Here is a 27,768-nt window from a genome sequence, read left to right as displayed (position 1 = left end):
TTTATACCTTTGTTTTCTCATCTGTAAAATGAGGGTGATAATAAAAGAGCCTAGCTCATAGAGTTTCTGTGAAGATGAAATGAGTTGTTTGCAACGCATCAAGAAAAATATGTGGCACATAATAAGTGCTATGTTAAGTATTTTCTTATTATAATACCTTATTTAATCCTTACTACAATCTCTTGGGCAGGGCCAGCCTCAGGGGTGAGTAACCTGTGCAGTCACACGGGACCTCCAGGCTATGCAGGGCCCCTTGCTGGATTTAGTTCTTGGCTGCTTGCCTTGAAATTCTTAATAACTTTTGAACAAGGTACCCCACATGTACATTTTGCAGTGGGACCTGCATATTCTGTATCTGGCCCTGCTCTTGAGGCAGGTAGTATTATTGTCCCCTAGTGTTAATTACAGCTTCGGACAAGTAACATCCTCAATGTTCACACCTGTACACTATAGTGTAATCACTGAGTAAATCACAAGGTTCTTGGGAGAATTAAATAAGATCATGTATGAGCAATGATTGGCATAAGTTCTCATAAATGGTATATATTATTATTATTGCCATTTATCTTTATAAAATAACTAACTCAACATGTCTGTACTTCTGTAAATACATATTCTTGCTTACAATTACAAGAAACATTCAGTGCAGTTTAAGGGTTTACTGAAAGTACAGAATAAAATCATAAAACTCATCTCTGGCAAAATTAAGATAGGTTTATGAGGAGAAAAGATCAAATCTTTACTGTTAGAGAAGTGCCTTGTTAAAATGTGAGGCTTCTGTAAATCTTACAACTGAAGAAGTTCTCTGTTCTACAGACCTAGACTAGAGAAGAATTCAGCTGCCTGAATTTGGGCAACAAACCATAAGACACTGGAGAAAATTTTCAAGTAAATAATATCAATAAAAAGTATGCCCGAAACAAAGCAAAACACTGAAAACTCCTTCAACCCAAATATTTATTCATAATAAATTTTACTAAATTCACAAGTGAATTAATGGGGCAAGACCCCTACACTATGGCCCCTACACTATGAAGGCAAAGGAAAATGTGGAAGAAACTACAGGACACTATAATTCACTTGCAACATCTCAAATTTAGATTATTATTATTTTTGTTGCTAATGAGATACTTCATGCCTTAATATTAGTTATAGTGTAGAAGGTAAATAAAATTTTTTGTAGACTTTGATGACATGTATAACATATTTTTTCAAATAAAATGTAAAAGTCAACATACATTCTTTTACAATTTATTTTAGAACATAGGATAGAAATCAGTCTCTACAAAGGATAAAATAAAGCCTTCTAAAAATTAGAGTATACCATTTATTTTGACAAAAATTATAATTAATGAAAATTATTTTACCTTTACAGATTTAAGAATATATGTTGTTTCCACAACAGTATTTACCAATTAAAACAAAACTAATGAAGTCTCTGGCAATCACAAGTTCTTCTAATATATTTTATATCCATCCTCCAAATTTTAATTTGTTAGGTAAATACACTCTGGAAAGATAATCTGATGATAGAAAGGTCAAAGCTTGAATTTCTGCCTTCATTTTAGAGTCTGTCATTATTTCCATCTGTCAATAAAAGTAAAATATAGTCATACCAGAGTTATTTGCTGCAGTTCTGTCAATTCGAATAAATTTGGTAAATCTGGACTTTGTTTATTCTCCAAAGCCACAAGCAATGGCCAGAATATTCTAGAGCTGCTACAGCTAATAATATCAGGAGTGAGAATATCAAGTACGGATGCCTTCGATAACTAGGACTGGCCTGGGATCTTTATAATGATTTCTCTTTCTTCCTTTTTTAATCCCACAAACTATGATACAGCCATTGACAATGGTTATATAACTATCATAAGGATAAAAATAGGCCAGCTCCATCCAGCTGATCTCATTTATTATCATTTGTATGATTCAATTTCAACAACTATTTACTGCCAAATGACACTAACATCAGTTGTTGGTTATATAAAATGTAAGGAGGGATATTTAAAAATATAATATTCATAATATTCACATTACATGAATAGCCACTAGTAAAGTAAAAGGCAATTAAACATACAGCACTTTAATTTTAAAAAGAAACAACTTATACTTCTTTTCTCCAAAACGGTTGGCAGGTAATGTAAGGTCTCTTTAAGATACTGTCAAGTTTCATTTGGTCCCGTCTTGTCAGTGGAATCAAACTATCTTTAGGTATATTTAACCTGGAAAAAAAAACAGATGAAAAAAAAAATCAGTGAAAACAAAGTGTTCCTATAACTTGAAGGTCACATATATTCTGCCTGTATTTGCTGCATCATTTCAAGAAACCCAGAAATAACAGATAAGAAAATTAGTACAGCTCTACTTCTTAAATCTAGGGTTTGGAGGACCTGTCATGTCCTAGACCAGCAAGTTTTCAAGTTCATAGTGGAAGCTTGGGTTTCCATAGCAAATAAGATTCTAAGTTTTTGTTTTCCTTCGTGTCAGACTCATGGGATGATGACAGGAGGACAGATGTTGATTATTAAATAAATGCCAGTAGTGCTGACATTATGTATATTGACATCAAGGCAGATTAATGACAGGTGCAGTTAAGCATCCCAGAGCTTCACACTTAATGGAGCAGTTAGCTCCAATGTGCATGGCCAGTGGCTGAGATTCACAGGTGGACTTTAGGCTCACTGAGTACTTAATTGTTTGTTATTCATTGAGGATTCTGGGCTACGGAAGTTAATCTATCAATTTTCACTTACATATGCATGTGCATGCGCACACGCACACACACGTTCACCTATCTAGATTTAAATTTGAGAAACGCAGAATGTAATTTTTTCTTGGTATATATTTTAAAAACAGAACATGTGAGGCCCAGGATTTATGGTGTGGTCTACTTTTTGAAGTCACAAATCCTAGATTTCCCAGGAGAGCTCCAGTTTCAAATAGTCTTTTTCAATGTCTCCATAATTATGACAATTTTCCAATGGCAGGTCCTGGATAGGGGTGACAATTTGAAAGGAGGCCTAGAGGATTTCCCTTGAAGCCATGTTTGTGTAGGTACCACATTGTTTTTCCTTTGATCGTATATTTATTTGGAGTGGCTTTTGAGGGCACTGATGGAATTTACGGGATGCAGCTAGAGTTTCTTCAAGCCTTCCACCTTACTAATTAACAGATCATTTTTCCTGAATTTGTGTTAAAAATGGTCTTCATATTAGTAGATCATCCTAAAGGAATTCTGATCATGACACATACACTAAATTGAACAGAATTTCAATTCACTGGAGTGTAAACATTAAAAAATCAAAAATTAAATGTTTTCTTTTGTGCCCTCATTTTGTAAATGGCCTATCTCCTAAAACCTGTTCACATTCCATAGTTAGGAAACAAGAACCTGTTACCAAGGATTGCTCACTATTAAGGAAATCCAATGAACATGTTTAAGTTCATTCTCACTGGCCAATTAAAACGATAAGAAAACATTTAAAAATATCACATTAGCAGAGATTAAAAAAAAATGCTGAGGGACAGGTGGGTTGTTACTGTCCAAGGAAAGCAAGATAATTAACCTATCCACAGGGCAGTCAAAGCCTTAAAAATGTGTATACTCTTTGACCCATCAATTCTTCTGGCAATTCAGCCTAAGGGTCTAATTAAAGATGCTGGAAAAGATTTAGTTACAAGAGGGTCCATCAAAGCACTACCTTGAGAACATAGATTTGGAAAACACCTAAATGTCTGGATATGACGAATTGGCTGAATAAACCCCGGCACATCACGAATCAGAACTCAGAAACAGAAGACATTAAAGTGAGATTATACAAGAGAAATGTATTTATTGATACAGAAAAGTGACCACATTGTGTGGTGTGAAAACAAGCAGATTACAAAATAACAGTATAGTATGATCACATTTTTGTAAAAAGATTATGGCTATGCACAGAAAATACTCCACGAAGGTGAAACTGCTCATCTTTAGCTGATTTTTACCTTGCTATTTACTTGATGTTTTTCTATAGTGAACATATATTAAACTTGCCAAACTTGAGGTTCTCGACCTTTAAGTAATCTTAAAATGAGATATTTTAAAATGAAGTTAAAATTTATGATAAAATTCAATCATATGGCAAATGATGTTAATGATTACCCATTTAATTAGACTCAATGTATTATACTTTTAAGTATAAAAATTTACAAAATATTTAAACTATAAGAATAAAACAAAAGCATTTTCTAGCTAGCTGAATGTACAATTAACCAAATTCATTTCTTAAGTATTTTAGTAGTTGAAACAGAAACATTGATGAATTTAATCCACAATTATACAATTCTGAGTCACAGTGGACAGTATAAATAAAAAACATTAAGCACTTTTCCTTGTAGTGACTTTTTAGGCTTATTGTTGCATATTACAGTGAATCATCATTTTAAATATTTTAGTTCTGCTATACCATCTAACCTTTTAATATCAGAAGGGAGGAGACCAAGCCATCTAATAGCTGGAACCGTGAGATTATGGGCTTCAAAAGACATAGACTAAAATAAAGAACAAAAGTGTATTAGGTAAGGCTAAAAATTGCAGAAAACTAGCATACTTGTTTTTGCAGCCAAATTTTTACTTATTAAGTAGGACAAGTACTAAAGCTGACTTCACATGCCCAGAGTCCATAGAAGTAAGAAAGGGAGCTTTGCTAAACTGGGCTTTCAGTGAAGGTGTAAAAACTTCTCTGGAGTATTTCTGTATTAACTTTCTATAAGGCAAAACTGCATGTGAACCTCCCCAACCTGCATTTATTATTGTCTGTGTTTCCACAGCTCACACCCTGCTCCCTTCCATCTGCTATAAAATTTACCATGCATCAGAATCATTTAGAGAGGTCCACTCCTAGAGATTCTGGTTCAGTATGACTAGATGGGGACTGACATTTGCATTTCTAACGAGTTTCCAAGGACGCTGATACTGCTGGCCTGGGACCACACTTTGAAAACCACTGATATATGGCAGTTGCAGACTCTAGTAGTGAAATTTGGTGGTGGTCTCATTTTTCCTTAATCGTGGGAGAAAAGGGATTGGCAAAGTCAGAATTCAAGGCTATATAAAATATTTAGTGTGTCTGGCGATCGGGCAGTATTGTTGCACTGGAGCCCCACAGTTACTTCAGTAGACTGGGAGAGTACAGGATAATCATGCCTCTTGCCCACAGCTAGTCCTACTCTGTCATCTGTGGTTGCATTAGTCATGCTGAAAACTGGCATCACAGCTGCTGAAATACAGATTGGTTCTAGAATAGGATATGAGGAATATTTGGGGGGCTCTTAGTTTACTAGGGGGTGATAAGTAAATGCAGAAATTATCGATATTAATATAAAATATCTAAATAGTGGAAAAAGGAAAACTACTTTTCTATACTTACCATAGATCCATACTTATATATGCACATTATTTCTATGCCTGTCAAAAGAAAGTTAACCATAAAATTACTCTTCTTGTATATTATAGATTAGATAATTTGCACTCTTAAATTTTATCTAATGTCTGCAATTTTTATTTTTGTGGATGTTACCAGTGAAAATTTATGTTCTCAGTTTAATATGGCAAAAATAATAATAAATTGACTCAAATGATTAATTTTAATCTAATCACTTTCTTTTAAAATATTTTATGAAAGTGTTCTGAGAGCAGAAAAACACAACTACAAATACGACTTAGTTATGACTATTGTTCCAAATAGTCCATTGATAAATTACCATGTGGATCAGCATCCACAAGAGTGAAAACAGGAATGTGAAATGTATCCCACAGCTTCTTGACTAAAAGTCTTGTGTTCAGATCAGGAACTCCCTTTCCCTAAATGCAAGATAGAAATTAGGCATATTAATCCAGTACAATGAGATGGATACAGCTAAATCATTATGTTATTAATAATTTAAAAATTACATCCCCCCCACCTTGAATTTCAGGTGGTAAAAGACTGATGCTGACTGTGAAAAAATGTACAGTACATACGGCAAGGTATGTATAGGTACATTTGTACCTTTGCCTCAATTATCCCAATCTTAGGAAATGATTCTAAGGAAATATTTCAGCAGAAAAAAGAAATAATAAAAATTCTACATACTCAAAGATGCTTACTGAAGTGTTATTTAAAATGGCAGAGAATATTATGAATAGCCAAAACAGTTAACAGAAACACAGAGGGGCGGCATACCACAGTGGTGAAATTCACCATTTGCAAGGCCCCAGACAGCCTAGGCTGGCATCTCAGCTCTGCCACTTCTCAGCAGCATGAACTTGAACAAGTAAGGAAATCTCTCTGTAGTCTGGGGTTCTGCAACACCTTATAAGGTTATTATAGGAATTAAATTATTTAATAATCATAAAGCACTTAGAAGAATACCTGGTTTAAATTCAAGGTTTAATAAACTTGAAATGGTGTATTAATAATATGAAGTCACTAAAACAATAAGTATTTAGAAAAGTAATTTAAAGAGCATTACAATAATGTTAAGAGAGAAAATTAGAAAACCAAAGGAACCATAGAACAGAGTACAAACAGAGACTAAGAATGAGCTTTGGATCAGACAATTCTGAGCTTTAATTCCCTCACTGCCCATCATTAGTGGTGTGATATTGGGCAAGTTTCTTAGTCTCTTTAGGCCATGGCTTTATCTGTAAAATAGGAATAAATATGCCTGCCATATAGTTATGGCACTGTAGCAACACAGAGCTGAACTATATGAATCCAAAATCTGGTTTGGACCAGTCACAGGACTGTGGTAAAATGCCTTCCTACATTCCAGCACCCTATTACTAAAATGTGGATGATGATAGTTCCTACCCCATAAGGTTGTTGAAAGTCTTTACAAGTTTATATATGATGAATAGCAATAAATATGAACTCTTATTATGTAAAGTTCTTAACTGAGATCTGGCTCATCATGAGCACTTAGTGAACAGTAGTGTATGTTAATTTTTTCCTTTGGGAAATGCATGAACATGGTAGAGGAGTCAAACAGTACCAAAGGATATCTGGTGAAAATGAGTCCTTCCTAGTGTGGCCTTCCATTCCAGCTCCTCTCTTCAGAGGCAGCTGCTACAGGCCAGCCTCTTGTGGGTGTCTCATAGCAGTAATAATAGCAATTATCAATGGACACCATGCTGGCACCAGTGTAGAACTATGTGTGCGTGTGTTCAGATGAGGACTAGAAGGAAGCATGTAGGAAGAAAGACAAGGTAGAAAAATAGGATTATGCATTTATGCATGGTTTTTCCCTCTTTAAGTGTATGTTCTTTTTAACTACTGTTACTTCATCCCTTCGATCCAAATGTGACAGAGAGCTGTGCTTCATGTGCATCTCCAAAACAATAATACCAGATGTGATTTAAACACCAAGGGCTGAACAGAGACCCAGGCCACTGCAGCTTTCTCTGTCTGTAGTGACTTGCCTTTGGGTCAGCCAGGCAAGCATGTGCTCTCACCACCATGTGAAAGGAGAGGATGTTGGGCCAAAAAGAGAGCCGTGGCACATATCCACAGAGATCATAAGTTTCGGGACCTCAATTATGGCTTCTATTATTTACAAGGGCTCAGTCTGCATTTTCCATCTCAACTCTTGTCCCTTAACTTCAAACCAGGCAGCTGCCACTAGAATTTTCTGCTATCACCTCAAGTTCATATTTCCAACACGACACTCAAAATCTTTCTTCCATGAAGAGCTGAGTGTATTTTTTCCCATAACTTGGTTCAATGGTGATACTGAAGTAAGGTTTCACACATCAGTCATTTGACTCACTCCTCACATCCCATGGTCACCAAGTCCCTATGAATATGCCACGGAAATGTCCTTCATTTCAGTCCTCTCCCCTTAATCATTCCCCTTTTCCTTACACCAAAATAATCACCTGATAGCCTCCCGATGGGCTCCCTGACTCCAGTTCTCTTTCACTACATCTAAATGATGCACTGCCACACTAATCCTCATCATGTCCCACCTTGCCAATTAAAACACTTTTGTTAGCACCTGGCATTTCTGCACTAAGACAGGATGCCTCCTTGGGACTGGCCAGGTCTTCCAAGAGTCCACCCAGCTGCCCAGCATCCTGCTTCCTCTCCAGGGCAGCGCTCCTCACTGCTTCCACAAACACATCTAACAAGCACCAAACACTGTATTTACTGTTAATAGACAAGAAGAATTTTAAGTAGATGAGGTGTTTTTTCTTCAAAGAACTAAGTTTTTACGCATGTCTATAAAAAGGCTGGGAAAAGAGCTTATAAAAGAGGGGAACCTGATCCATTCTCTTATTCTGTAGTATTCCTCCTATCCATACCCCGAGCTTACTTTATTCCACGTTTTTCTTTCCTACTCCAGCAGGTTTCCCTGATCACTCTAGTTTTATGAACTCCTTCCAAGTTACCCTGTAGCAAGAAGCTCACTTCCTGAAATGGACTGGATGCTTGTGTTCCCCCTCAAATTCATATGCTGAAATCCTACTCCCTAAAGTGATGGTATTAAGAGGTGGGGGCTTTTGGGAGGGTGAAGCATCATGACTGGGATTAGTGCCCTTATAAAAGGGATCCCTGAGAACACTCTCCCTCTCCACCATGTGAGGACTCAGCAAAAAGATGTCTATGAACCAGGAAGCGGGTCCTCACCAGTCATAGAATTCAGAACTATGAGAAATAAATGTTTGTTATTTAAGCCACTCATAAGCCACCCAGTCTATGATAATCTGTTATAGCAGCTGGAACTAAGACTCTTCCCTTTGCTAACTGATGCCTACAGTTCCCTGTGCATTTTCTCAACCACAGGTACCATATGTATGCTTCTGTATTCTTTGCCATTCTTTGCACATTTTTGTTAAAAAAAAAAAAAAAAAGGGTCCTTTTGAGTGAATTAATGAAATTACCTGCTACACAAATCTGTGTGAGAAAGCACAAGGAGCAGCCTTTATTCACTCAACCCCGTCCAAAGACTCAGTGTTAATATATAATAGTTGAGACAACTAGTCCCTGTGGGAATGCAGTGAGGATGGCTCTGAGGGCCCAAGGGCCCGTGTAAGCACACTCTGGTACTAGAAAACCGCTACTATTTAAGAAATAGGAACATCACATTGATGTTAGTCATATTTGAGGATGTTTAAATAAACGCCTTGGAAATTCCTGTTCTATGATCCCAAATGATGCAAAATATGAGTATTGAAAACAGAATGTTGTCCAAGCTGTATAGATAATGTTATAAACCCTCTTACCAATCATCAAAGTAGTATATGTTAATCTTGAAATTGTAGTAAAGGTAGATAATATACCGTAACCATGATGCATGGAGACATTTTGGTGCAAAAGTTGTCATCTAGGAGCCGCTGAAATGTTGCATCTTTTTCTACAATTAATAGAAATTTTGCATCTGTCATTAAATCTGTGAAGTTAAGGCCGAAAAATTGAAGGCAAGAGTATTTCAATTTAATAACCAACTAAATTACGGTGGCAGATAGATCAATTCAAAACAGCTATAGATATAATATTTTCATTTTTATCTTCAAATATATAAATGGATATCTATTCATACATTTAGATATCTGTCTCTCCCACTAGATGTTGAGCTCCTAAAAGAGTCCCAAAGAAGGGACCATGGTGTGTTTATCTTGACTGCTATAGCGTCTAACTTGTTTATTACACATTACGAAGGCTTCGTTTATCAAAGAAATGAATGAACATTCCAGAAGTTTAAATTGTTTTCCCACTTAAAGGATACTCCGAATTCCTTGAATATTAGATGGCACAGCAACAGCCTGAGTTAAAAAAAGATAGTTTTTATTTTAAATAAAAAGCAAATACTCATTTAACCACAGTTTACAATTTATCACAAAATCCTATGTTTTCCTTTTTCTTTGATTATATCAGCCATCAGAGACTTATTCCTCAGTAAGAAAACAGTAGGCAACAGATGCATTCCTCAGTAAGAAAACAGACACATGACCCACACTACTTCCCAGCAGGGAAGAATTTCTTGGAAGTTTTGGAGATAGGTGGCTTAAAAAGCAGAAACTGATGAAAGAAAAACTTCCTATGCAGGACCTCATTGGAGTCATCTTCCTCCTTTCCAAATTGGTAAGTTGGCCCCTTCCAAACTGCTGTGCTAGTTTAGTCTTGTGGGCTCTCTATGTATCAAAGCCCAGCAAATACTGTAGTTTAGTATTAAACATACTACTTTCAGAACCAGAAAATTTTATGAAGATTACATAAATAACCATGCTAAAATGGTCGAGCCACAATCTACCTGAAAATACAGTATATTTTTAAAAGGAATGTGCATGTATGTTTATTTCAGTATGACATCTGATGACAATTAGCATATTTTGAAACTATGTAATGTACAACCCTGTAAAGCATATACTTATTCATCCTTCATTATTATTTTAAAATCTTCAGGTCTAAACTACATCACAAAGCAAGAAATAAAATACATTTCAAAATCAAAGGAACTGAAAGGGAGGTAGAGCACGGGAAAACATTAATGATGCTTACTGTCACACCACAGGTACAATTTACTTTGGTGCCGTCTTCCTCCATATATCTTAAATTGCCAGCAATTAAACCTTTTGATGTTGATAACTGAAAAAATAATAGACATATTTGAAATCTTTTTTACTAATATTTTTTATACTGTTAAGTAACTCCACATGTTCCCCTGCTAAATTATTTGTATTTTAGCTCAGATTGGAATTTAAGAGAAGAAAATATGTAAGAGTATTTAGGAAATGAAAATATTCGGTAAGTCATCTGTTTTGGTCCTTTCATACAAAGGAATATATTGAGAACAGATTATTTAAATTTATAGTGAAAAAAATATAGGATCAAATAATGTCAAAAAAGGCAAAGATTACATTTATTTTTATTATAATATTTATACAAACATTTTGTTTTAAATAAAATGTTTTGAGAGCTGGCCAGTTAGCTCAGTTGGTTAGAGCATGGTGTTATGACATCAAGGTCAAGGGTTCAGATTGCCATACTGGCCAGCCACCAAAAAAAAAAAAAGTTTTGTATTAAGTACTACTTACTATATGTAGACTCCTCCTTGGTACTTTTAACATACAAGAAATGTCATTGATAATATTGTCCACAACAGTCTGGTTACCAAAGAGTTGGCTGTCAGTGTAATATATGTCTCTATAAAAATTTAAAATATATGTTTTTAATTAACCATATTATCTTTGAATATGACAAATATTAGACTATTATTTGAAGAAAGCTTTAACTGAATGAAACACAACATATAAAAAAAAGTAATTTATTACCCATAGTCTAGTCATACATAACTTTTCAAAGTGCATAACAAAGTAAAATAAAATCTAAAACTTGCATTGAGTTTTAAAGAATAATTTACCATAACAATAAATTTACCTTTTGGTTGCATAAGTGTTGCTCTGTACTAATTTATAAATCATGGACAATATTTTAAGAATGAGAGCTGGAAAGTAAGATGCAATAAATGAGTTACTTGTTATTTACTTAATAATTCAAAAGATACTGCTATCAAGGATTTTAACTGCCCCCAGTTATTTTCCATAACATTTTAAGAATTATATTTCCAAAATAATAGGGTGAAATACAGAATTGCCTGAAGAACCAGATAAAATTAGTTGCTCTACGGACAGCAAAACAGAGAGAATAATTTTCCACTGAGCCATATACTGTACCTTGAAAAATACATTTACGTTGGAATGATAATCTACTTCCAAGGTTACTGATAATGCAAAATTCTAGAAATTTATTTCAAGTACATGGATGGTCTATTAAAGAACAACTAAAATTATTTAACTAGAAACAAATAACATCTGGTTGATAACCAAATTTGTTTATTCTTTATTTCTAAAAGCTAAGAAAGATTAATTTACCAAATTTTTGAATGGACTTTGGTGAATCACTTTTGATTTTTCTTGTGGTACAATGAGATACCATCTGAAGACCCACAGAATCTTCGAACCTGTCATTTTGTTTAAAGCGAGGGAATAAAATGAAAAGACAACTTCTGAACACCAAACAATATATACTGAATGTGCTCTTCTGCACGTTATTTAAATCCCATGTATCTTCTCCATGTAACCACTGAAGGTTTAGGGTAACCTGGTTTGTAAGCTTAGATCATTATGGATGGTAATTAGGTAATTAGCTTTGTGACAGACACTAAGATAAAGGGTTTAAATGAGTTAATACCTTTGATTATGGAATGTGTGTGTGTGCACGCACGTATGCTTCTTTCCCAGGAAGACATGTAGTGTATGTGAAATTTATTCAAATAAGTTTCGAACTATTTTATTTCTGATTTACCTGCAAAGCTACATTTCATAAAATAACAATTCATATTAGGTTGTTAAATTGAACTGCCAAACCTCTCCTAAAGGTGGCAGAAGGCACCAGGCAAAAAAGCCAGGTGTTGGCTGCTCCCAAGCTGGATGAAATCCATCTTTCAAAAGATGGTACAAAATATAATTCAGAAGTGTCCAGTTAGTATTAATTATATTGACCATAAAATAATACTTAGTGACTAAGGAGCCTCAAAATTCCTTTTATTCTGTTGCCGTGACTCTTAGAAAGCATGAGAACCATTCACGTGGTGTTTTTCATTATTTAGTGGAAAAGATTTTACAGGCTGAAAAAACTATAAAAGTAAGTTCAAGAACTTGTATAAATGTGTTTGCTGATTTTGCCCTTCTTGGACACATGACTTAGCAAGGGTAGATGTGCCAAGAGAAAGAGCCTTGCAGATGTGCTCCATGTTCAGGATACATTTATTTTTTAATTTTATTTATTTATTTATTTTTTTAGGATACATTTATTTTTGGTCTCTATCAGCACTGGTTATGTAGTTCCCCTGAGCAAATTGTTTGCTTTTGCAGTCTAAATGAGAATTGCATTCATCATATTTCCCCCTTTGAGTGCTAGAAAGCTTAGATCCAAGTTTGGTACCTATTTTTAGCACGATTATAAGACTATATAGCATATGCATTTCGAACTCTATAATTTCTTTTGGTGCTCCATTTTTTTTTGTTGCTAGCATTGTTTTCCTTTGCCTTATCTTTCACAACTACTTCTAGTTTACATAACCTTCCTGTATGAGATGCATTTTGTAAACTTCCTAAATCCTTTTTTGGCAGGGTAAAGGCAATTAAAATAAATAAATAAACCTGACTAGAACTCTAATTCAAATAAATTCAAACAGTGACATAAATACTGCATTTAGAAATAAAAATGCAAAATGCCCACTTTATATTTTCCCAGCTTGATCTGTTGTCTATTACAAATGCAGGTGCTTCATTTCTTGCCAGGCTTGTGATTATGTCTTGGATAATATTTTCTACAGATGCAAGAACCTCAGAACTGAAACAATAAACATACTATGATTCAATTTTAATTATAAATTATAACTTTATAATATCTAACATTTCCCAAGATCAATAATATTAAAATAACTTTTTGTTTCATTTGTTGTTTTTTAAGACTAGGTAATCCATGTCAATAATCATCTCTCCAAATAAATCTTCACATCTACTGCACTCTAATAACCGCATTTACAGTGTTTACTTAAATTTCATTTGCTTGTAATTTCTCAATTACCAATTGAAGTAATGTCTCCCTTTTACATTAATAACTAGATAATAAAATTTACAAATATATTTTTATTTACTCTTGATATTAACCTACTTTAACTGAAATTAAATACAACTTTGTTGGCTTGAAATACTACTGATGAATGTTTTAATTAAAAAATGGTGTAATTTTTTCCCAAAAATGCAATGCAAAACTATTTCAAAAGAAACGCTTTTTGTAGTATACTACCCTAATTGATTGCATGACTTAAAATCAGCCCTTTTTAATTTGTGATACAAAAAGGAAAAGGTTTAATGACTACCATGAAAGGAACAAATCAACGTTAGCCAGTTAGCCCACTTGGTTAGAGTGCAGCCTTTAACACCAAGGTCTCTGGTTCGAATCCACCAGCCAGCCACCAAAAAAAAAAAGAAAAAAAAAAAAAAAAGCAGAGAGTAAATCTTGGGTTCTGCACCAAATGGTTGATTTGGCAACTGTTACACCACTTTACAGCAAAATTTAAGACTGAGTCCAGTTTTCTGTCAGCTGACTTTTAATTTCACAAGCCATCAGCTTCAAAAAATGTTGTTCTGTTATAAATACCATTAGCATATTGTCTAGAAAAGGAAATCAAATTAAATCTAGAAAATGGGCAAAATGTTGAGTTTGAATTTCCACAGAAACTTCAGAGCTTTTACTAAAAACTTATGTATTCCAAATGAATTTTAAAATACTTAATGAAGTAAAAACTTCCAAATATCTCATTTTTCCTAGTTCAAAAAAAAAAAGAAAAAGTTACAGGACAGTACTATAACCAACTTTAAAATATAATCAGATTAATCTACATCTGAAACGTAAACAAGGACTTCTCACTCTCTCCTTCCCCTCGCTCTCCTGAATTCTCCCACAAAGGAATTTTTTTGTCAAAATCTGCTTGTGGACTTTTTCTTTTTTTGGTAGTTGGTTTTGGCTTAAAAAAAAAAAAAAAAAAAACCCAGCAATTTGTTTAGGCTGAAAAACTTTGCTGACAGACCAAAACAAAAGAGCATTTTAAGTAAAAGTGGTTAATAATGTAAACATGTTTTCTGTAGCTATTTTCAACTTGGGCAGCTGGAGAATCTCTGTAAATGATTTGAAATAAATCAATTTCTCTCCACTTCCAAGTCAAGTAAAACATTGTCGTCTTATAAACCATTTAAAATGTGTTGATATCCTTGTTAATTTTGAGAAAACCGTCAGCTTAATGAGAACTCACAACATTCGATTTGTCACTTTCTCTCCTCCCTCACCCAAATCCTGAAAGCTTTTTAAGTTAAATTTTATTTTAAAAATTAAAAAAAATGGGGCCGGCCCCATGGCTCACTCAGGAAAGTGCAGCACCAGTAGCGCCCAGGCCACGGGTTCGGGGTGGCTGGTGCGCTCACTGGCTGAGCACCATTCCGAGGGTTGCAATCCCCTCACCAGTCAAAAAAAAAAAAAAAAAAAAAAAATTAAAAAACGAACAACAACAACAAAAAACACAAAGCCAAACTGTGCCCGGAACTCTCTGATCCGTAAGGTTCTGTGAACCCAGCTGAGCGAATATTCCTGGAACATTCTAGAAGGGGAACATTCTAGAAGACACCAGGGGGCTGTCACCAGGCTCTTTGAGTTCAAAACTGAGATTAAAAGCAGAAAAGTGGCAAGGGAGCACTAAGGAAGGCCCTTTCTCGGGTTCAGGGCTGGCTCCCCAAGGGCCCCTCCTGCAGCCTCAACACCAGGGAGGCAGCCAGGGGACAGGAAGGGGTGACCACATCTCCGTACACACAAGCTGCTTCAAGATACTGGCCGGGGCCTGCCGAGGAACCGTCTCTGGCTTTCCAAAGCTTCTGCCAAGAGCTCTTGTACCTAGAGGCCAGGTGGGCGACCCCGCCCAGGGACTCCTCGCCACCTCTCCTCAGGGCAGCCAGCAGGGAAGCCCTGTGTCGGTCCAAAACCTCAAAAAACGAGGCTTCGGGTCCCATGGGCGCGAAGGCCATGAGGGAAAACGGCCGTGAGAAGCTCCAAAAGCCGACCTGTCAGCGATGCCCAGCGCCTCAAGGTACACCCACAGGCAGGGTAGCGCCCCTACCCGCATGGGCCGGTGCGCATGCGCACACTACGCCCTTAGAGGCGGGGCTAGACAGACTCATGCGCATAACTCGCGCAGAGCTCTCTCAGGTGCGCTCCCCACTGCGCGGCAGGGCGTCTCCATGAGAACATGTCCAGCAAGTGTTGGAGACCATCGGGGCTGAGCTAAAAATCGTTTATGTGGTTTGCTTGGGATGTTGGACCCAGACTTCCTTGAGTTGATTTTCATTTTGGAGGGTGAGGGTTGGTGCTGTTTAGAGAAAGTAGTATTAGGCATTTTTCATTAAAACAAATAATTATGAGGATCTAATTATGTGTCAGATACAATTGTAGGCTCTCGGTTCAGCTGTGATAGAGGCAAACAATTCCTGCTCTTATTAAAGTTTATGTAGTAGTTGAGGGTTTCCAAAGCCCTTTTCACTCAGCGTCTCTCTTCTGATTTCCTTAACAACCCAGGAAGTTCCTAATGTGATCAACCTCATTTTGCAGGAGTAGAGAAAGGTCCCCACAGTTCAGGCAGGACTGGGTTAAAATCCCAGCTCAACGGCTCTGTAGGGCTGTCAGATTTAGCAAATTAAAACACAGAACACTCAGTTAAAGTTGAATTTCAGATAAATGAATACTTTCATTTTTGAGAATAACTAGATCCCATGTAATATTTGAGATCTACTTTTATTAAAAAGCTATTTCATTGTTTATCTGAAATTCAACTTTAACTGGGCATCATGTATTTTATCTAGCAGCTCTACCATTGTACATTTGGTGAGCTGTGACTTTTCTGCACTTGATCTGAGCCTTTTAAAGCAAAAGATAGGAATTCTGAAGCCCCAGGAAAGGGGTCCTTACTCTGGGGATGATGTCCTTGAGACTGAGGACAGTGAGGTGAGATTCTGGAGCCAGATGGCTCCAAGGCTTCTGGGGGTCTGGTCCTGCATGGACGGGGTGCTGGGGGTTTGGCCCCAGAAGAGCCACTTGACCGCAGGCCCACTCCAGAGAACTGTTTTGTTCCGCTGGTTCCTGGTTATTTGATAGTTTTGAAACTAAAACTGGTTTCCCATCATAAATAGTCATACTGATGGTTGCGTGTGTGTGTGCTGTCTGTGTGCCAAGCACTGAGTTGAGGGCTTTAATTATTATTGTCACAAATACTTCCTCGCTGCCTACCCAGTGCCAGTTGCTGAGGACACAGCTATGAACAAAGCAGGCAGAATCCTTCTGCTTAGGGAGCTCACAGTCTAAGAGGAGGGGGCAGCTGAGAATAAACAGGTGAACACTGAGATAATTAAGCTGGAAGGTGGAAAGTGCACTTAAATAAGGGCTGGCCAGTTACTCAGTTGGTAGAGCGTAGTGCTGACAACACCAAGGTCAAGGGTCCAAATTCCTGAACTAGCCAGCCGCCAAAATAAATAAATAAATAAATAAATAACCAGTAAAAAATCATCAACCCTAAAAGGTGAAAATTGTTATTCCCATTTCTCATATGAAGAAACTGAGGCATGGGAAGGTTGAGCAATTTGTGCAAGATTGCACCTGCAGTAAGTAACAGAGCTGAGAGGCGAACCTTGACTCCAAATTCACACCCTCAACTATTAGGATAAGGGGAACCTCTGGGGGTCTGTCTTGGAGTGTATCATCCTGGTGTGGGGGCTTTTGGGTGGTAGAATTAGGCCTCTGGCCTCAGTTTTCTTATCTTTTGGATGAGAGCATTGGTTGCAGCAGGTGGGCTCTCATCTATCATCCCCAAAGAGGAACAAACAAATAAAAGGCCATTGAAGGGAGAGGGCAAGTCAATGACACCATCCAGGAGTGTCTGCTGGGAGATGCCTCTCTTCTGGGACTAGCACCATCTCTGTTCACTTTTCTCTGTCTCCTGAAGAAAGACCCTTCTGTGTCACTTGGCACTGGACTCAACCAGAAGCTAGCAGCTTCACTAAATCTGACATGAAAGGAAAGGTCCCAAGCTGAGCAGGGGCACAGGGAGGGGATCAAAAACAGTGAAGTGAGCAAACCCATAACAAACCTGGCATTCCTGCTGCAGAGACAGCAAGGTGTGACTTGAAAAGGCCTCGCTGGGATTCCCACTGGGACAGACAAAAGCTGGAGGGTTAGCACATCCTTCCAGCAGCTGCAGCTCTGCCATTGCCCTCCAGCTATCCTGCCTCGCTCCAGCAACTCCCGTTCACGCCCCCAGCAGCTGTGTGCATCGCCTCCACATCAAAGTCAACGGTCCCAGCCCTAGGCTGCGAGAAGGATCAGAAAAACATATTCTGCCCCTAGCAACGGACTGCAAATGAAACTGGCAAATGCCAGCTTGCAAGGCAGTGCCGATACTGAGTGCTTTGTACCTGGGGACCAGCTAAGCTGTTCCCCAAATGCACTAGTAGATCTCTCTTCTGAACTCAACCTGACGCCCAGAAACCTGTCTGAGGGCCAAAACCTTCACAAAGGTTGGAAAGGAGTATCATTTAAATTAGGCTCAATTATCGTCCATACCTCTAATATACCAAAAAAAAAAAAAAAAAAAAAAAAGGGAAAGGAAGTAGGGAAGGAGGGGGAGGTCTTCGAACAAACTAGACAGGAGAGGATGTCATATTTGTTACATTTAAATAGGTGGTTTCTTTAGCAAATATAAGTGAATTTTTTAAATGTTACAGATTCTTGAGAGAAAAGTAGTAAAGAAAATGCCATTTTTTCTTTTTCTTGAGGGTTTATGAGGCATTTTTCTTTTGTATTTTTTACCTTTCAAAAAATTATAAGGATGATACATGCTTCTCGTAAAATACTTACATAACTCAGAAGTGTGCGCAATAAAAGTGAAATAGACCCCTTCCCACTGCTGCCACTCTCAGCTCCACCCTCATTTGTCCTGCTCTTAACCCTGCAGTCTTTGGACTCCAGAATTATCCCTTCCTGCCCTAGGGCCTTTGCACGTGCACTTTCCTAACCAGCTTGGAACCTTTTTTCTTTTCTCTCCCTACTCTCTACCCTCCCCCACATCCAACCTGGCTAATTCTCCTGCATCCTTCAGGTTCCCTCTGAACATCTCCCTGGACTGCCCAGTACCTCTTGACTCCTGGTTTTCCCCGTCTTGACATGTCTGTGTTTCCTGAACTGGCTCACTCTGTGCCCCATGATTCCATGTGACACATGAAAAGCACTGAAAAATGTTTATTGAGCGATGGAGTTTGGGTGTGTTGTCCCCTCCAAAACTCATGTGGAAATTTGATCTCCAATGTGGCAGTGTTGGAAACTGATTGAGTCATGGGGGCGGATCCCTCATGAATGGATTAATGTTCTCCCTGGGGACAGGGGGATTAATGAGTGAGTTCTCGCTCAATTAGTTCCCGTGAGAGCTCGTTGCTTAAAAAGACCCTGGCACCTCCTTTCCCCCCTCCCTCCTTCTCTCTCTCTCTCTCTCTCTCTCTTTCTCTCTCTCTCCCTCCCTCTCTTTCTCTCTTTCTTCCTCTTGCCATGTGATCTGCTTGTACCCACCTGCTGTCTGCTGCTTTTCCGCCATGAATAGAAGCAGCCTGAGGCCCATGCCAGATGCAGCTGTCCCAGAATCGTAAGCCATATAAACCTCTTTCCTTTATAAATTACCCAGTCTCAGGTATTTCTGTTATAGCAACACAAAACGGACTAAAACATTGAGTGAATGAATGAATGACTCCACATGGAGTTATCTCTGTTACCTATTTGTTGTATTTCATCTCAGGCACTTTTCTATACATGCCCAAATTAGCATAATTTTTTATAGACTAAGACCCCATTCTGCATACTTCTGATATTGCTGCCTCTGGTAATAATAGTAACTGCAGTTTGCTGACAGTCAGACACTGGGCCTAGCGCTCCATGCACAAAATCTCATTTACCCCCTCCCATTTTACAGGGGGGAAAGTTGAGGATCTAAGAAGCATAAAAACAAAAGTGCTGGGTTTCATAGAGATATGAGTGACTGATGGATCTTGGATGTGATTGGCACCATTGTGCACACAATAAGCACAAAATAGCCACTGGCCTTGTCTTCTACTCCACCACCAAACCTCTTTCCCCTTCCCTTTATGAGAAGCCTCGTGACTTCTGCAAAATAGAAAACCTTTTTGAGCCAACCCATGGCTCACTTGGGAGAGTGCGAAGCTTATAACACCAAGGCCATGGGTTCAGATCCTATATAAGGATGGCTGGTTTGCTCACTGGCTGAGCGTGGTGCTGACAACACCAAGCCAAGGGTTAAGATCCCCATACCGGTCATCTTTAAAAAAAAAAAAACAACCAAAAAAACCCCTTTTGCTTCTGCAAGGGCGCAGATCTCCACCCTGGTCGCATAGCTTCCGTGTTAGCATAATGCCCCTCCTTGACTGTATCAGCCACCCTTGGCGTCCTATATAAGCTCTCTCACCCCCACATCTGGTGCTGTCCTCCATTTTGAGGGCAGCCCCGGGCTGCCTTCCACTTTGAGCACAGCCCAGCAGATTCTTTTCCTTTAATAAAGCTTGATTGGTACCCAGCATCTCGGCTCACTTTCTTTCAGTGACAAAGTAGCAGCAGGAACAGTTTCTCTGATCTAAGCCACTGTAACTTGCCTCAGATTAAAAAAAAATGTCAAGGTAATTTAGAATTGATGATTTAATTTCCCTATATTTGGTAGCCAAAGATCATATAACAGGATGTGTGATATAAAGCAGATCAATTAAAAAAAGGTTAACTCTAATTTTAATAATATCACCAAAATATTGGTTAGCCTGTGACATTTTAATGACATTCATTCATTTTTAGAGCGAGAGTACTAAATGCATGACCATAAACCCAATACCAGCTTCCAGGACTGTCAACTCATGGCCAAAGTTTTTTCATTCACATCCACCCCCTTCCCTACCCTTGCACCAGATTATTTTGAAGCAAATTACAGGCATTGTATTATTTTATCCATAAAAATTTCAACATGTATCTCTAAAAAATAAGAACTCAAAAAAACCCCCAAACAACCCATAATCCTCTTATCGTACTAAAATGTATGGCAACAATCATTCTTTAATTTCACCAATTATGTCTGTTGAAATTTCCTAAATTGTTTTATGAATTGATTTTTTTTTCTCATTTTTAAGAAAAAAAATTTTTTTAGTTGACAGAAAAATTGTATATAATTATCATGTACAAAACATTGTTTTGAAATATGTATATATTGTGGGATGGCTAAACTGAGCTAATTAGCATATGCATTACCTCACATAGTCCTTTTTTTGTGTTGAGAACACTTAAAATCTACACTCTTAGTGATTTTCAAGAATACAATACATTGCTATTAACTATAGTCACCATATCTGTGCAGTAGATCTCTTGAATTTATTCCACCTATGTAATTGAAACTTTATATCTTCTGTCTTCCATTTCTCCAATTCCCCACCCCAACCCCCGGTAGCCACTGTCTATTCCTGTTTCTATGAGTTCAACTTTTTTAGATTCCACATATAAGTGAGATCGTTCTGTATTTGTCTTTCTGTATTTGCTTATTTCACTCCACATAATGTCCTCCAGTTTCATCCATGTCCTTGCAAATAACGGGATTTCCTTCTATTTTAGGGCTGAATAATATTCTGTTGTGTATATATACACCACATTTTCTTTCTCCATTCATCTGTTTATGGACACTTAGGTTGTTTTCATATCTCTCCTTACCACCATGAGATATCACCTCATAACTATTAGAATGGCTAGTATCAGAAAGGCAAAAAGATAAGTGTTGATGAGGATGTGGAGAAAAGGTAACCCTTGTACACTGTTGGTGGGAATGTAAATTGGTACAGCCATTATGGAAAACAGCATGGGGGTTCCTCAAAAATTTAAAAATAGACCTACAATATGATCCAGCAATCCCACTACCGGGTATATATCCAAAGGAAATTAAATCAGTGTATTGAAGAGATGCTTGCACTCCCATGTTCATTGCAGCCTTACTCACAACAGCCAAGACATGGACTCAAAAATTGTTTTTATAGCTTTTTCTCATCAAGGTACAAATTAGGTCCATCCATATATGGCATTGGTTAATATGTCTTGTAAGTCTCCTTAATTCTATAGGTTCCCCTCCACTTTTCTTTCTTTGCAATTTATTTGTTGAAGAAACTGAGGCATTTGTTCCAGAGAGCTTTGTGCAATTAAGAGATTGTAGATTGCATCCCTGTTGTGTCATTTAACATAATTTTCTGTTTCTGGTATTTCTTGTAAATTGGTGGTTGGATTTAGAGGCTTGACTGTTTCTGATTTGACTTTTCTTTTTTTTAGTAAAAATATTTTATAAGTGTTTTGAAATATTTAGGACCACCATTATAACCTTCCAGAACTTCTGTGGCTAAGACCTCCAGGTTGAGAACTTCAGAGCTAGCCTGAGCCCCTCATTAACCAAAGGAGAAGCCAAGCTTGGTTGATAAGTTGTGCTCAGCAAAATCTCTGCATACTGCAAAGTCCCTTCGCAGAAGACTGACCCAGATACCAGACAAAGAAATGTAAAGAGAGCTTTAGAAGAAGCAATACTCCTCCATGGCATTGAGTTGTCCTGTGGATTTGCAGGGAAGGTCCCTCCACCTGCTCCCCTTTGCTTGCCAGCACGCAGGGTGGCTGTCTGCCACAGCACAGTCTGACTCATCCTCTCTGCTTTTTTCTTTCTTCCTCACACCCTCACTGGGCTGCTAATTGCTCTCCACCACCCTCCCCCTTGTTGGAATTGCTGAAGCGTGACCTAAAGACACCCCACCACAACTGTTTTGCAGCCCTGCTCTGAAGTCTAGTCTCTGCTGTATTTGAAAATCAGTCGACGCTAAACAGGCTTGCTTTGATTTAAGGAGACTTTTAAAATTCTAAAGTAATTTTCCTCCTTCTCCTCTGCTTCTTCTTTTTGTTCTTTTATTTTTTTCTGTTTTTTTTAAGACTTCTTGGCAACTGGTTTTGATAGAGAGAGGCCCTTTTGCAAAGCACCAGAGGGCATGTTCAAAGCCAAGGTGATGAAACCCCAAAGGTGTTTTCCCTTCCGGTTCCCCGTCTTTACGGTGCACAGGCACATATCAGAAGAACTGCCTGATTTTCATATGGGCAGATTCATGATTCATCCAACAAACAGTGTAAGTACCTTTATGGTTCCCAGGGCTGTTCTTGGTATTAGAGATTCGATGAAGCACAAGATAACCAAGTGCCTGTATGCACATTTCTGAAATTTTGGTGAGGAAGGCAGAGTATAAAGAAAAAAATCCAGTACACCATGCAAATTCAATAATGATTTGTTACTGGGAAAATGAATCAGATGACAGGAGAACAAGTGACTGGGCAGGAAACAATAGAGAAGGTGGGCAGGAAAAGCCTCTCCCAGGAGGGGACCTTTGAACTAAAACCTGAATAATAAGGCAGATCTGAGGGGAGGAGCTTCCAGCAGAGCCAACAGCACATGCAAAGGCCCTGAGGAGAGATTCGTGGGAAGGATTTAAAGATCCAGAGCAGGCCAACACTGCGGGAAGGTGAGGGTGGCAGGAGTGTGGGAGGAGATGAGGTAGGAGTTGGGACTTTTTTTCTAAGGCACTGATCCCAACTGGGACAATTGCTCTTCAAGGGACATTTGGCAATGTCGGGAGACATTTTTTGCCTGTCACAACTTGGAGGGCAGTTGCTACTGGCATCTAGTGGGAAGCAGCCAGAAATGCTGCTACAGCCTCAGATGCACAGGACAGCCCCCCACCACAGAGAATGAGCCAGTCCAAAATGCTGATGTGCTGTGGTTGAGAAACCCTGTTCTAAGGGCAGTGGGAAGCCCTGAAGTTCTGAAGCAAGGAAATAATGTCACGCATATTAAAAAAAGAGAATGGATTGCAGGGAGTGAGAGTGGAGGTGAGAGACTAAGGAAAGGCTTTGACCTCAGGTGAGAGATGCTCCTGGACCAGAGAGCTGACCTCAAGGATGGAGAAAGGGCAAATATTTTGGGATTCTTTTTATTGAAGTAAGCCATGGTCAAACATACTTTGGAAATACTGTAATCTACATCAAGATAATCAGTCTAGCATGAGTGCCAGAGCAAGATGAACTGGGTTTAAGTCTTGACTTTGCCACTTGTTAGCTAGCTGTGTGATCCTTGGCAGGTTTTGCAAACTCTCTGTGCCTCAGCCTTTTCATTTATGAAATGGGGATAGTAATAGTATCTACCTCGTAAGGCTGCTGTGAGGAGTAATTTAGTTAATATGTGTAAATAAGTTAACATATGCCTGGCACATCGTGAATACTCAATAAGTATTATTAGTACCTTTTCCTCTCAGGGGTGTCACTGTGTATGTCCACAAATTGAAGTCTCTGAGAAGAACTGCAGGGGAATCTTGCTGAACTGTTTAGCCTGCATTTACCAAACTTATTTTTTCATGACCCAGTCCCCTCTGAACAATCAGAAAACCCAAGATTCTTAGGAAACATTTAAAAAACAGCTTTATTGAGATTTAATTCACACACTATAAAATTCACCCTTTTAAAATATACAATTCATTGGTTTTTAGTATTCACAGAGCTGTGCAACCATCATCACAATCTAATTTTAGAACATTTTTGTTCCCCTGAAAAGAAACTCTGCACCTATTAACAGTCACTTCTCATTGTCCCCTTCCCCCCAGTCCCTGGGTAACCACTAATCTACTTTCTGTTTTTATGGATTTACCAGTTCTGGGCATTTCACTTAAATGGAGTCATATAATATGTGGCCTTTTGTGACTGGCTTCTCTCACTTAGCATGTTTTCAGGGGTTCACCCATGTTGTAGTATATATCTGTGCTTCATTCCTTTTTATGACCAAATAACATCCCACTATATGGAAATACCACATTTTGTTGATCCATTCATCAGTTGATGAACACTAGATTGTTTCCATTTTGGGGCTATTATAAATAATGCCACTATGAATGTTCACGTACAAGTTTTTGTGTGGACATATGTTTTCATTTCTCTTGGGTATATACCTAGGAGTAGAATTGCTGGGGCACATGGCAGCTCAATGTTTAGCATTTTGCCAAGTCGAGCACTCTTTGAGACGTGTGGATGCTGCCCTGCCATTTTCCTTCTTCGGCCTTCCTCTCTTCCTACTTTCCCTCCCCTCTCCATAGTCTTGGGGGCTGGTCAGAGCTTTGTCACTTCTCAGCTGTGTGATCATGAGAAAGTAATTTACACTTCTCTGAGCCTCTGTTTTCTCACCTGTAAAATAGAAGTAAAGATGGAATGAGGTTACTTAAGTAAAGTGCTTGCTTTAGTGTCTAGCAGTCAATCAATCGAAGCTATACTATTGCTAGTAGTATCTGTGAGAATGTATTGTAAGATATTCTTGACAGAAGCATTACGTGTATTGGTAGATGCAGTTGCCAACAATGCTGTGATGAAGATTCCTGTGCTTGTCTCCCAGACAGGACATGGGACACACACATCCTCACCTCCACTATATTTTGCCAAATGAATCTCTAAAGTGATTGAATGAAGACACGCTCCCAGTGGAAGAGCCCTTATCACTTCCATCTTCGCCAACCCCAATAATGTCAGCATTTTTTCCTTTTGCCCATCTGATGAGTGTGAAATGTTGTCACCTTATGGTTTTTATTTGGTTGGATGCCAGACATCTTACCTGGATTATTTATTTAGCACTTACAGACACCTTTTGAGGTAGGTACTAACATTATCCTTATTTTGCAGATGAAGAAACAGGCTTTGAGAGATAAAGGGCGGGTCCATAAGACAAGAGACCGGGCAGCCTGGCTCCAGTGCCTGGGCTCCTGGTCTGAGCTTCACTCTGTCCCCCCGGAGTCTAGGCTGACAAGTACACATTAGAAAGACCTTGGGGTGACTATTTAAGACTATTAGGAAATTTAAGAACTCTGCTCATTCTTTCATTCAACACGTAGTTACTGGGCATCTATTCCGTGCCAGGCTCTGTGAACAAAATAAAGCCCCTACTCCCAGGGCCCAGGGCCCAGTTCAGGGAGACACAGCAGATAAATATGTACCATCATGCAAGCTCTAGGGAATCCAATACAGCAGATTAGGGGACTAGAGTGTGATGTTTTGTTTGTAGGTCGAGGGAAGCTTCTGGAGGACTGGCCACTTGCGCAGAGACCTGAAGAAAGTGAGGGAGGAAGCCCCGTGGCCACTGCGGGAAGAGCTTTCTTGGTGGAGGGAACAGCACGTACAAGGCCTTGCACGGGAGCATCATAGGGACGTTCAAGGCACAAGGAAGCTGAGGAAGACAGATTCAAATGCTGGCTCCCAGGATTCTCATCCTCTGGTCATTCAATCAAACATGAACTTAGGGGCTGCTGTGGAGGGTTTGCAGGTATAATTAAAGCCCCAAGTCAGGTGACCTTAAAATATGGATGTGATCCTGGTAGGCCTAATCTAATCAGGGGAGCCCTTTAAGAGCAGATAGACAGATAGATAGATAGATAGAAAAATGGATGGATGGATAGATCATAGATGAATAGATGGATAGATGGATGGATGGATGGATAGATAATAGATGGATAGACGAATAGATGGGTAGAGCATTCTCCCTGGCTGGTGGCAGAAGAGTCAGAGGGTTTGGAAGCATAAGAAGGATTGATGAAGGTGGAAGAGCTGTGAGACAAGGAGCGCAGGTGGCCTCTCCAGGCACTGAGAGCTGTCGGTCTGACGGCCATCAAGGACTACGGTCCTGCAACCACAAGCAACTGAATTCTGCCAGTTACAGAAATGAGCTGAGCTCCAGTAAAAAATGCAGCTGGCTAACACCTTGATTTCAGCCTGAGCTGAGAACCCAGCCATGCCGTGCTGGATGTCTGACCTACAGAACCATGAGCTCAGAAACAGGTGTTGTTTTAAGCTGCTGAACATGGGGCAATTTGTTACACAGAATAAAAAATGGACATAGAAGCCATGTGGCTAGGACAGAGGGCACAATGGGGAGGGAGAAAGAGAAGATGAGGCCCAGGAGGTAACAGGGACAGATCATGTGGGGCCACGAGGGCTATAGTAAGGACTCTGGCTTTTATGCTGAGGGAGACAGAAAGATGCCAAAAATGTGTAACTCTTACACCTCGCCCTCTGCCCACACACTCACCTTCTCTCATTTTCCATCTTGCCCAGTTTTCATTTCACTCTATGGCCCACTTTCTTACATCTATCTATCTATCATCTATCTATCTATCTATCTATCTATCTATCTATCTATCTATCTATCTATCTATCTATCTATCTATCTATCTATCTTTCTTTCTTTCTTTCTATCTATCTATCTATCTATCTATCTATCTATCTATCTATCTATCTATCTATCTATCTATCTATCTATCTATCTTTCTTTCTTTCTTTCTATCTATCTATCTATCTATCTATCTATCTATCTATCTATCTATCTATCTATCTATCTATCTATCTATCTATCTATCTATCTATCTATCTATCTATCTATCTATGCATCCATCTGTCCATTTATCTATCCATCCATCCATCTGTCCATTTATCTATCTATCCATCCATCCATTTATCTATCTACCTATCTTTCCATCCATCTGTCTATCTATCCATCCAACTGTCCATTTATCTACCTTCCTACCTATCTACCTATCTATTGATGTGTATACATGAATCAGTCAAGGCTCTGTTGACTGGGAGTGACAGGAAACTGGCACAAACTACTTAACCTCCAAATCCAGGGATTTCAGGCTGAGCTAGATCCAGGAGTTTAAATATAACTTTCAGAAATCTTTTGTTTCCTTCACTTGGCTTCCTTGTGTGTGTTTGTTCTCAGGCAGGCTCCCCACACAGTGGCTGAGATGGTCACCTGCAGCTCTGAGCCTGAATCCTGCCTTCTTCTCAGTCCAAGCTCAGAGACCCCACCTTTCCCTCAATTGGTCCAGCTGGGTCACATGACCACTGCAGACCCAATCACAAAGGCCCTGGTCCTGGTCACGTACCTATTCCTGGAGGGAAGGAAGGCAGGGGCTTTAGGCCTACCTTGAAACCCCCTGGGCTAAGGAAGTGGAAGGTGGTCTTTTGGGGGTTCACTGGGGTGCTGTGAGCAGCAAAA

The 27,768-nt window shown here is 38.7% G+C and overlaps 1 protein-coding gene across 2 annotated transcripts; it reads right to left on the bottom strand.

The window, feature by feature from the left end:
* Positions 1–1,467: 1,467 nt before the first annotated feature.
* Positions 1,468–15,607, bottom strand: SPO11 (SPO11 initiator of meiotic double strand breaks). 2 transcript variants are annotated; one of them, XM_063115473.1, is made up of 13 exons: positions 15,477–15,607; positions 13,266–13,379; positions 11,897–11,985; positions 11,403–11,469; positions 11,060–11,168; positions 10,524–10,610; positions 9,751–9,787; positions 9,305–9,414; positions 5,746–5,845; positions 5,412–5,449; positions 4,457–4,533; positions 2,111–2,222; positions 1,468–1,587 (listed from the first exon to the last, which is right to left on the bottom strand). In XM_063115473.1, the coding sequence occupies exons 1-13, from the start codon at positions 15,605–15,607 to the stop codon at positions 1,468–1,470; spliced, it is 1,191 nt and encodes a 396-aa protein (XP_062971543.1). The 2 variants fall into 2 exon arrangements, with proteins under 2 accessions (XP_062971543.1, XP_062971544.1); XM_063115474.1 differs by lacking the exon at positions 13,266–13,379.
* Between the last annotated feature and the right edge of the window lie 12,161 nt (positions 15,608–27,768).

Source organism: Cynocephalus volans, chromosome 1 (genome assembly GCF_027409185.1).
Source record: "Cynocephalus volans isolate mCynVol1 chromosome 1, mCynVol1.pri, whole genome shotgun sequence".
NCBI classification, from domain to species: Eukaryota; Metazoa; Chordata; class Mammalia; order Dermoptera; family Cynocephalidae; genus Cynocephalus; species Cynocephalus volans.
Note: the sequence above shows the minus strand (reverse complement) of the source record. Positions and strands in the feature narration are given on the sequence as shown.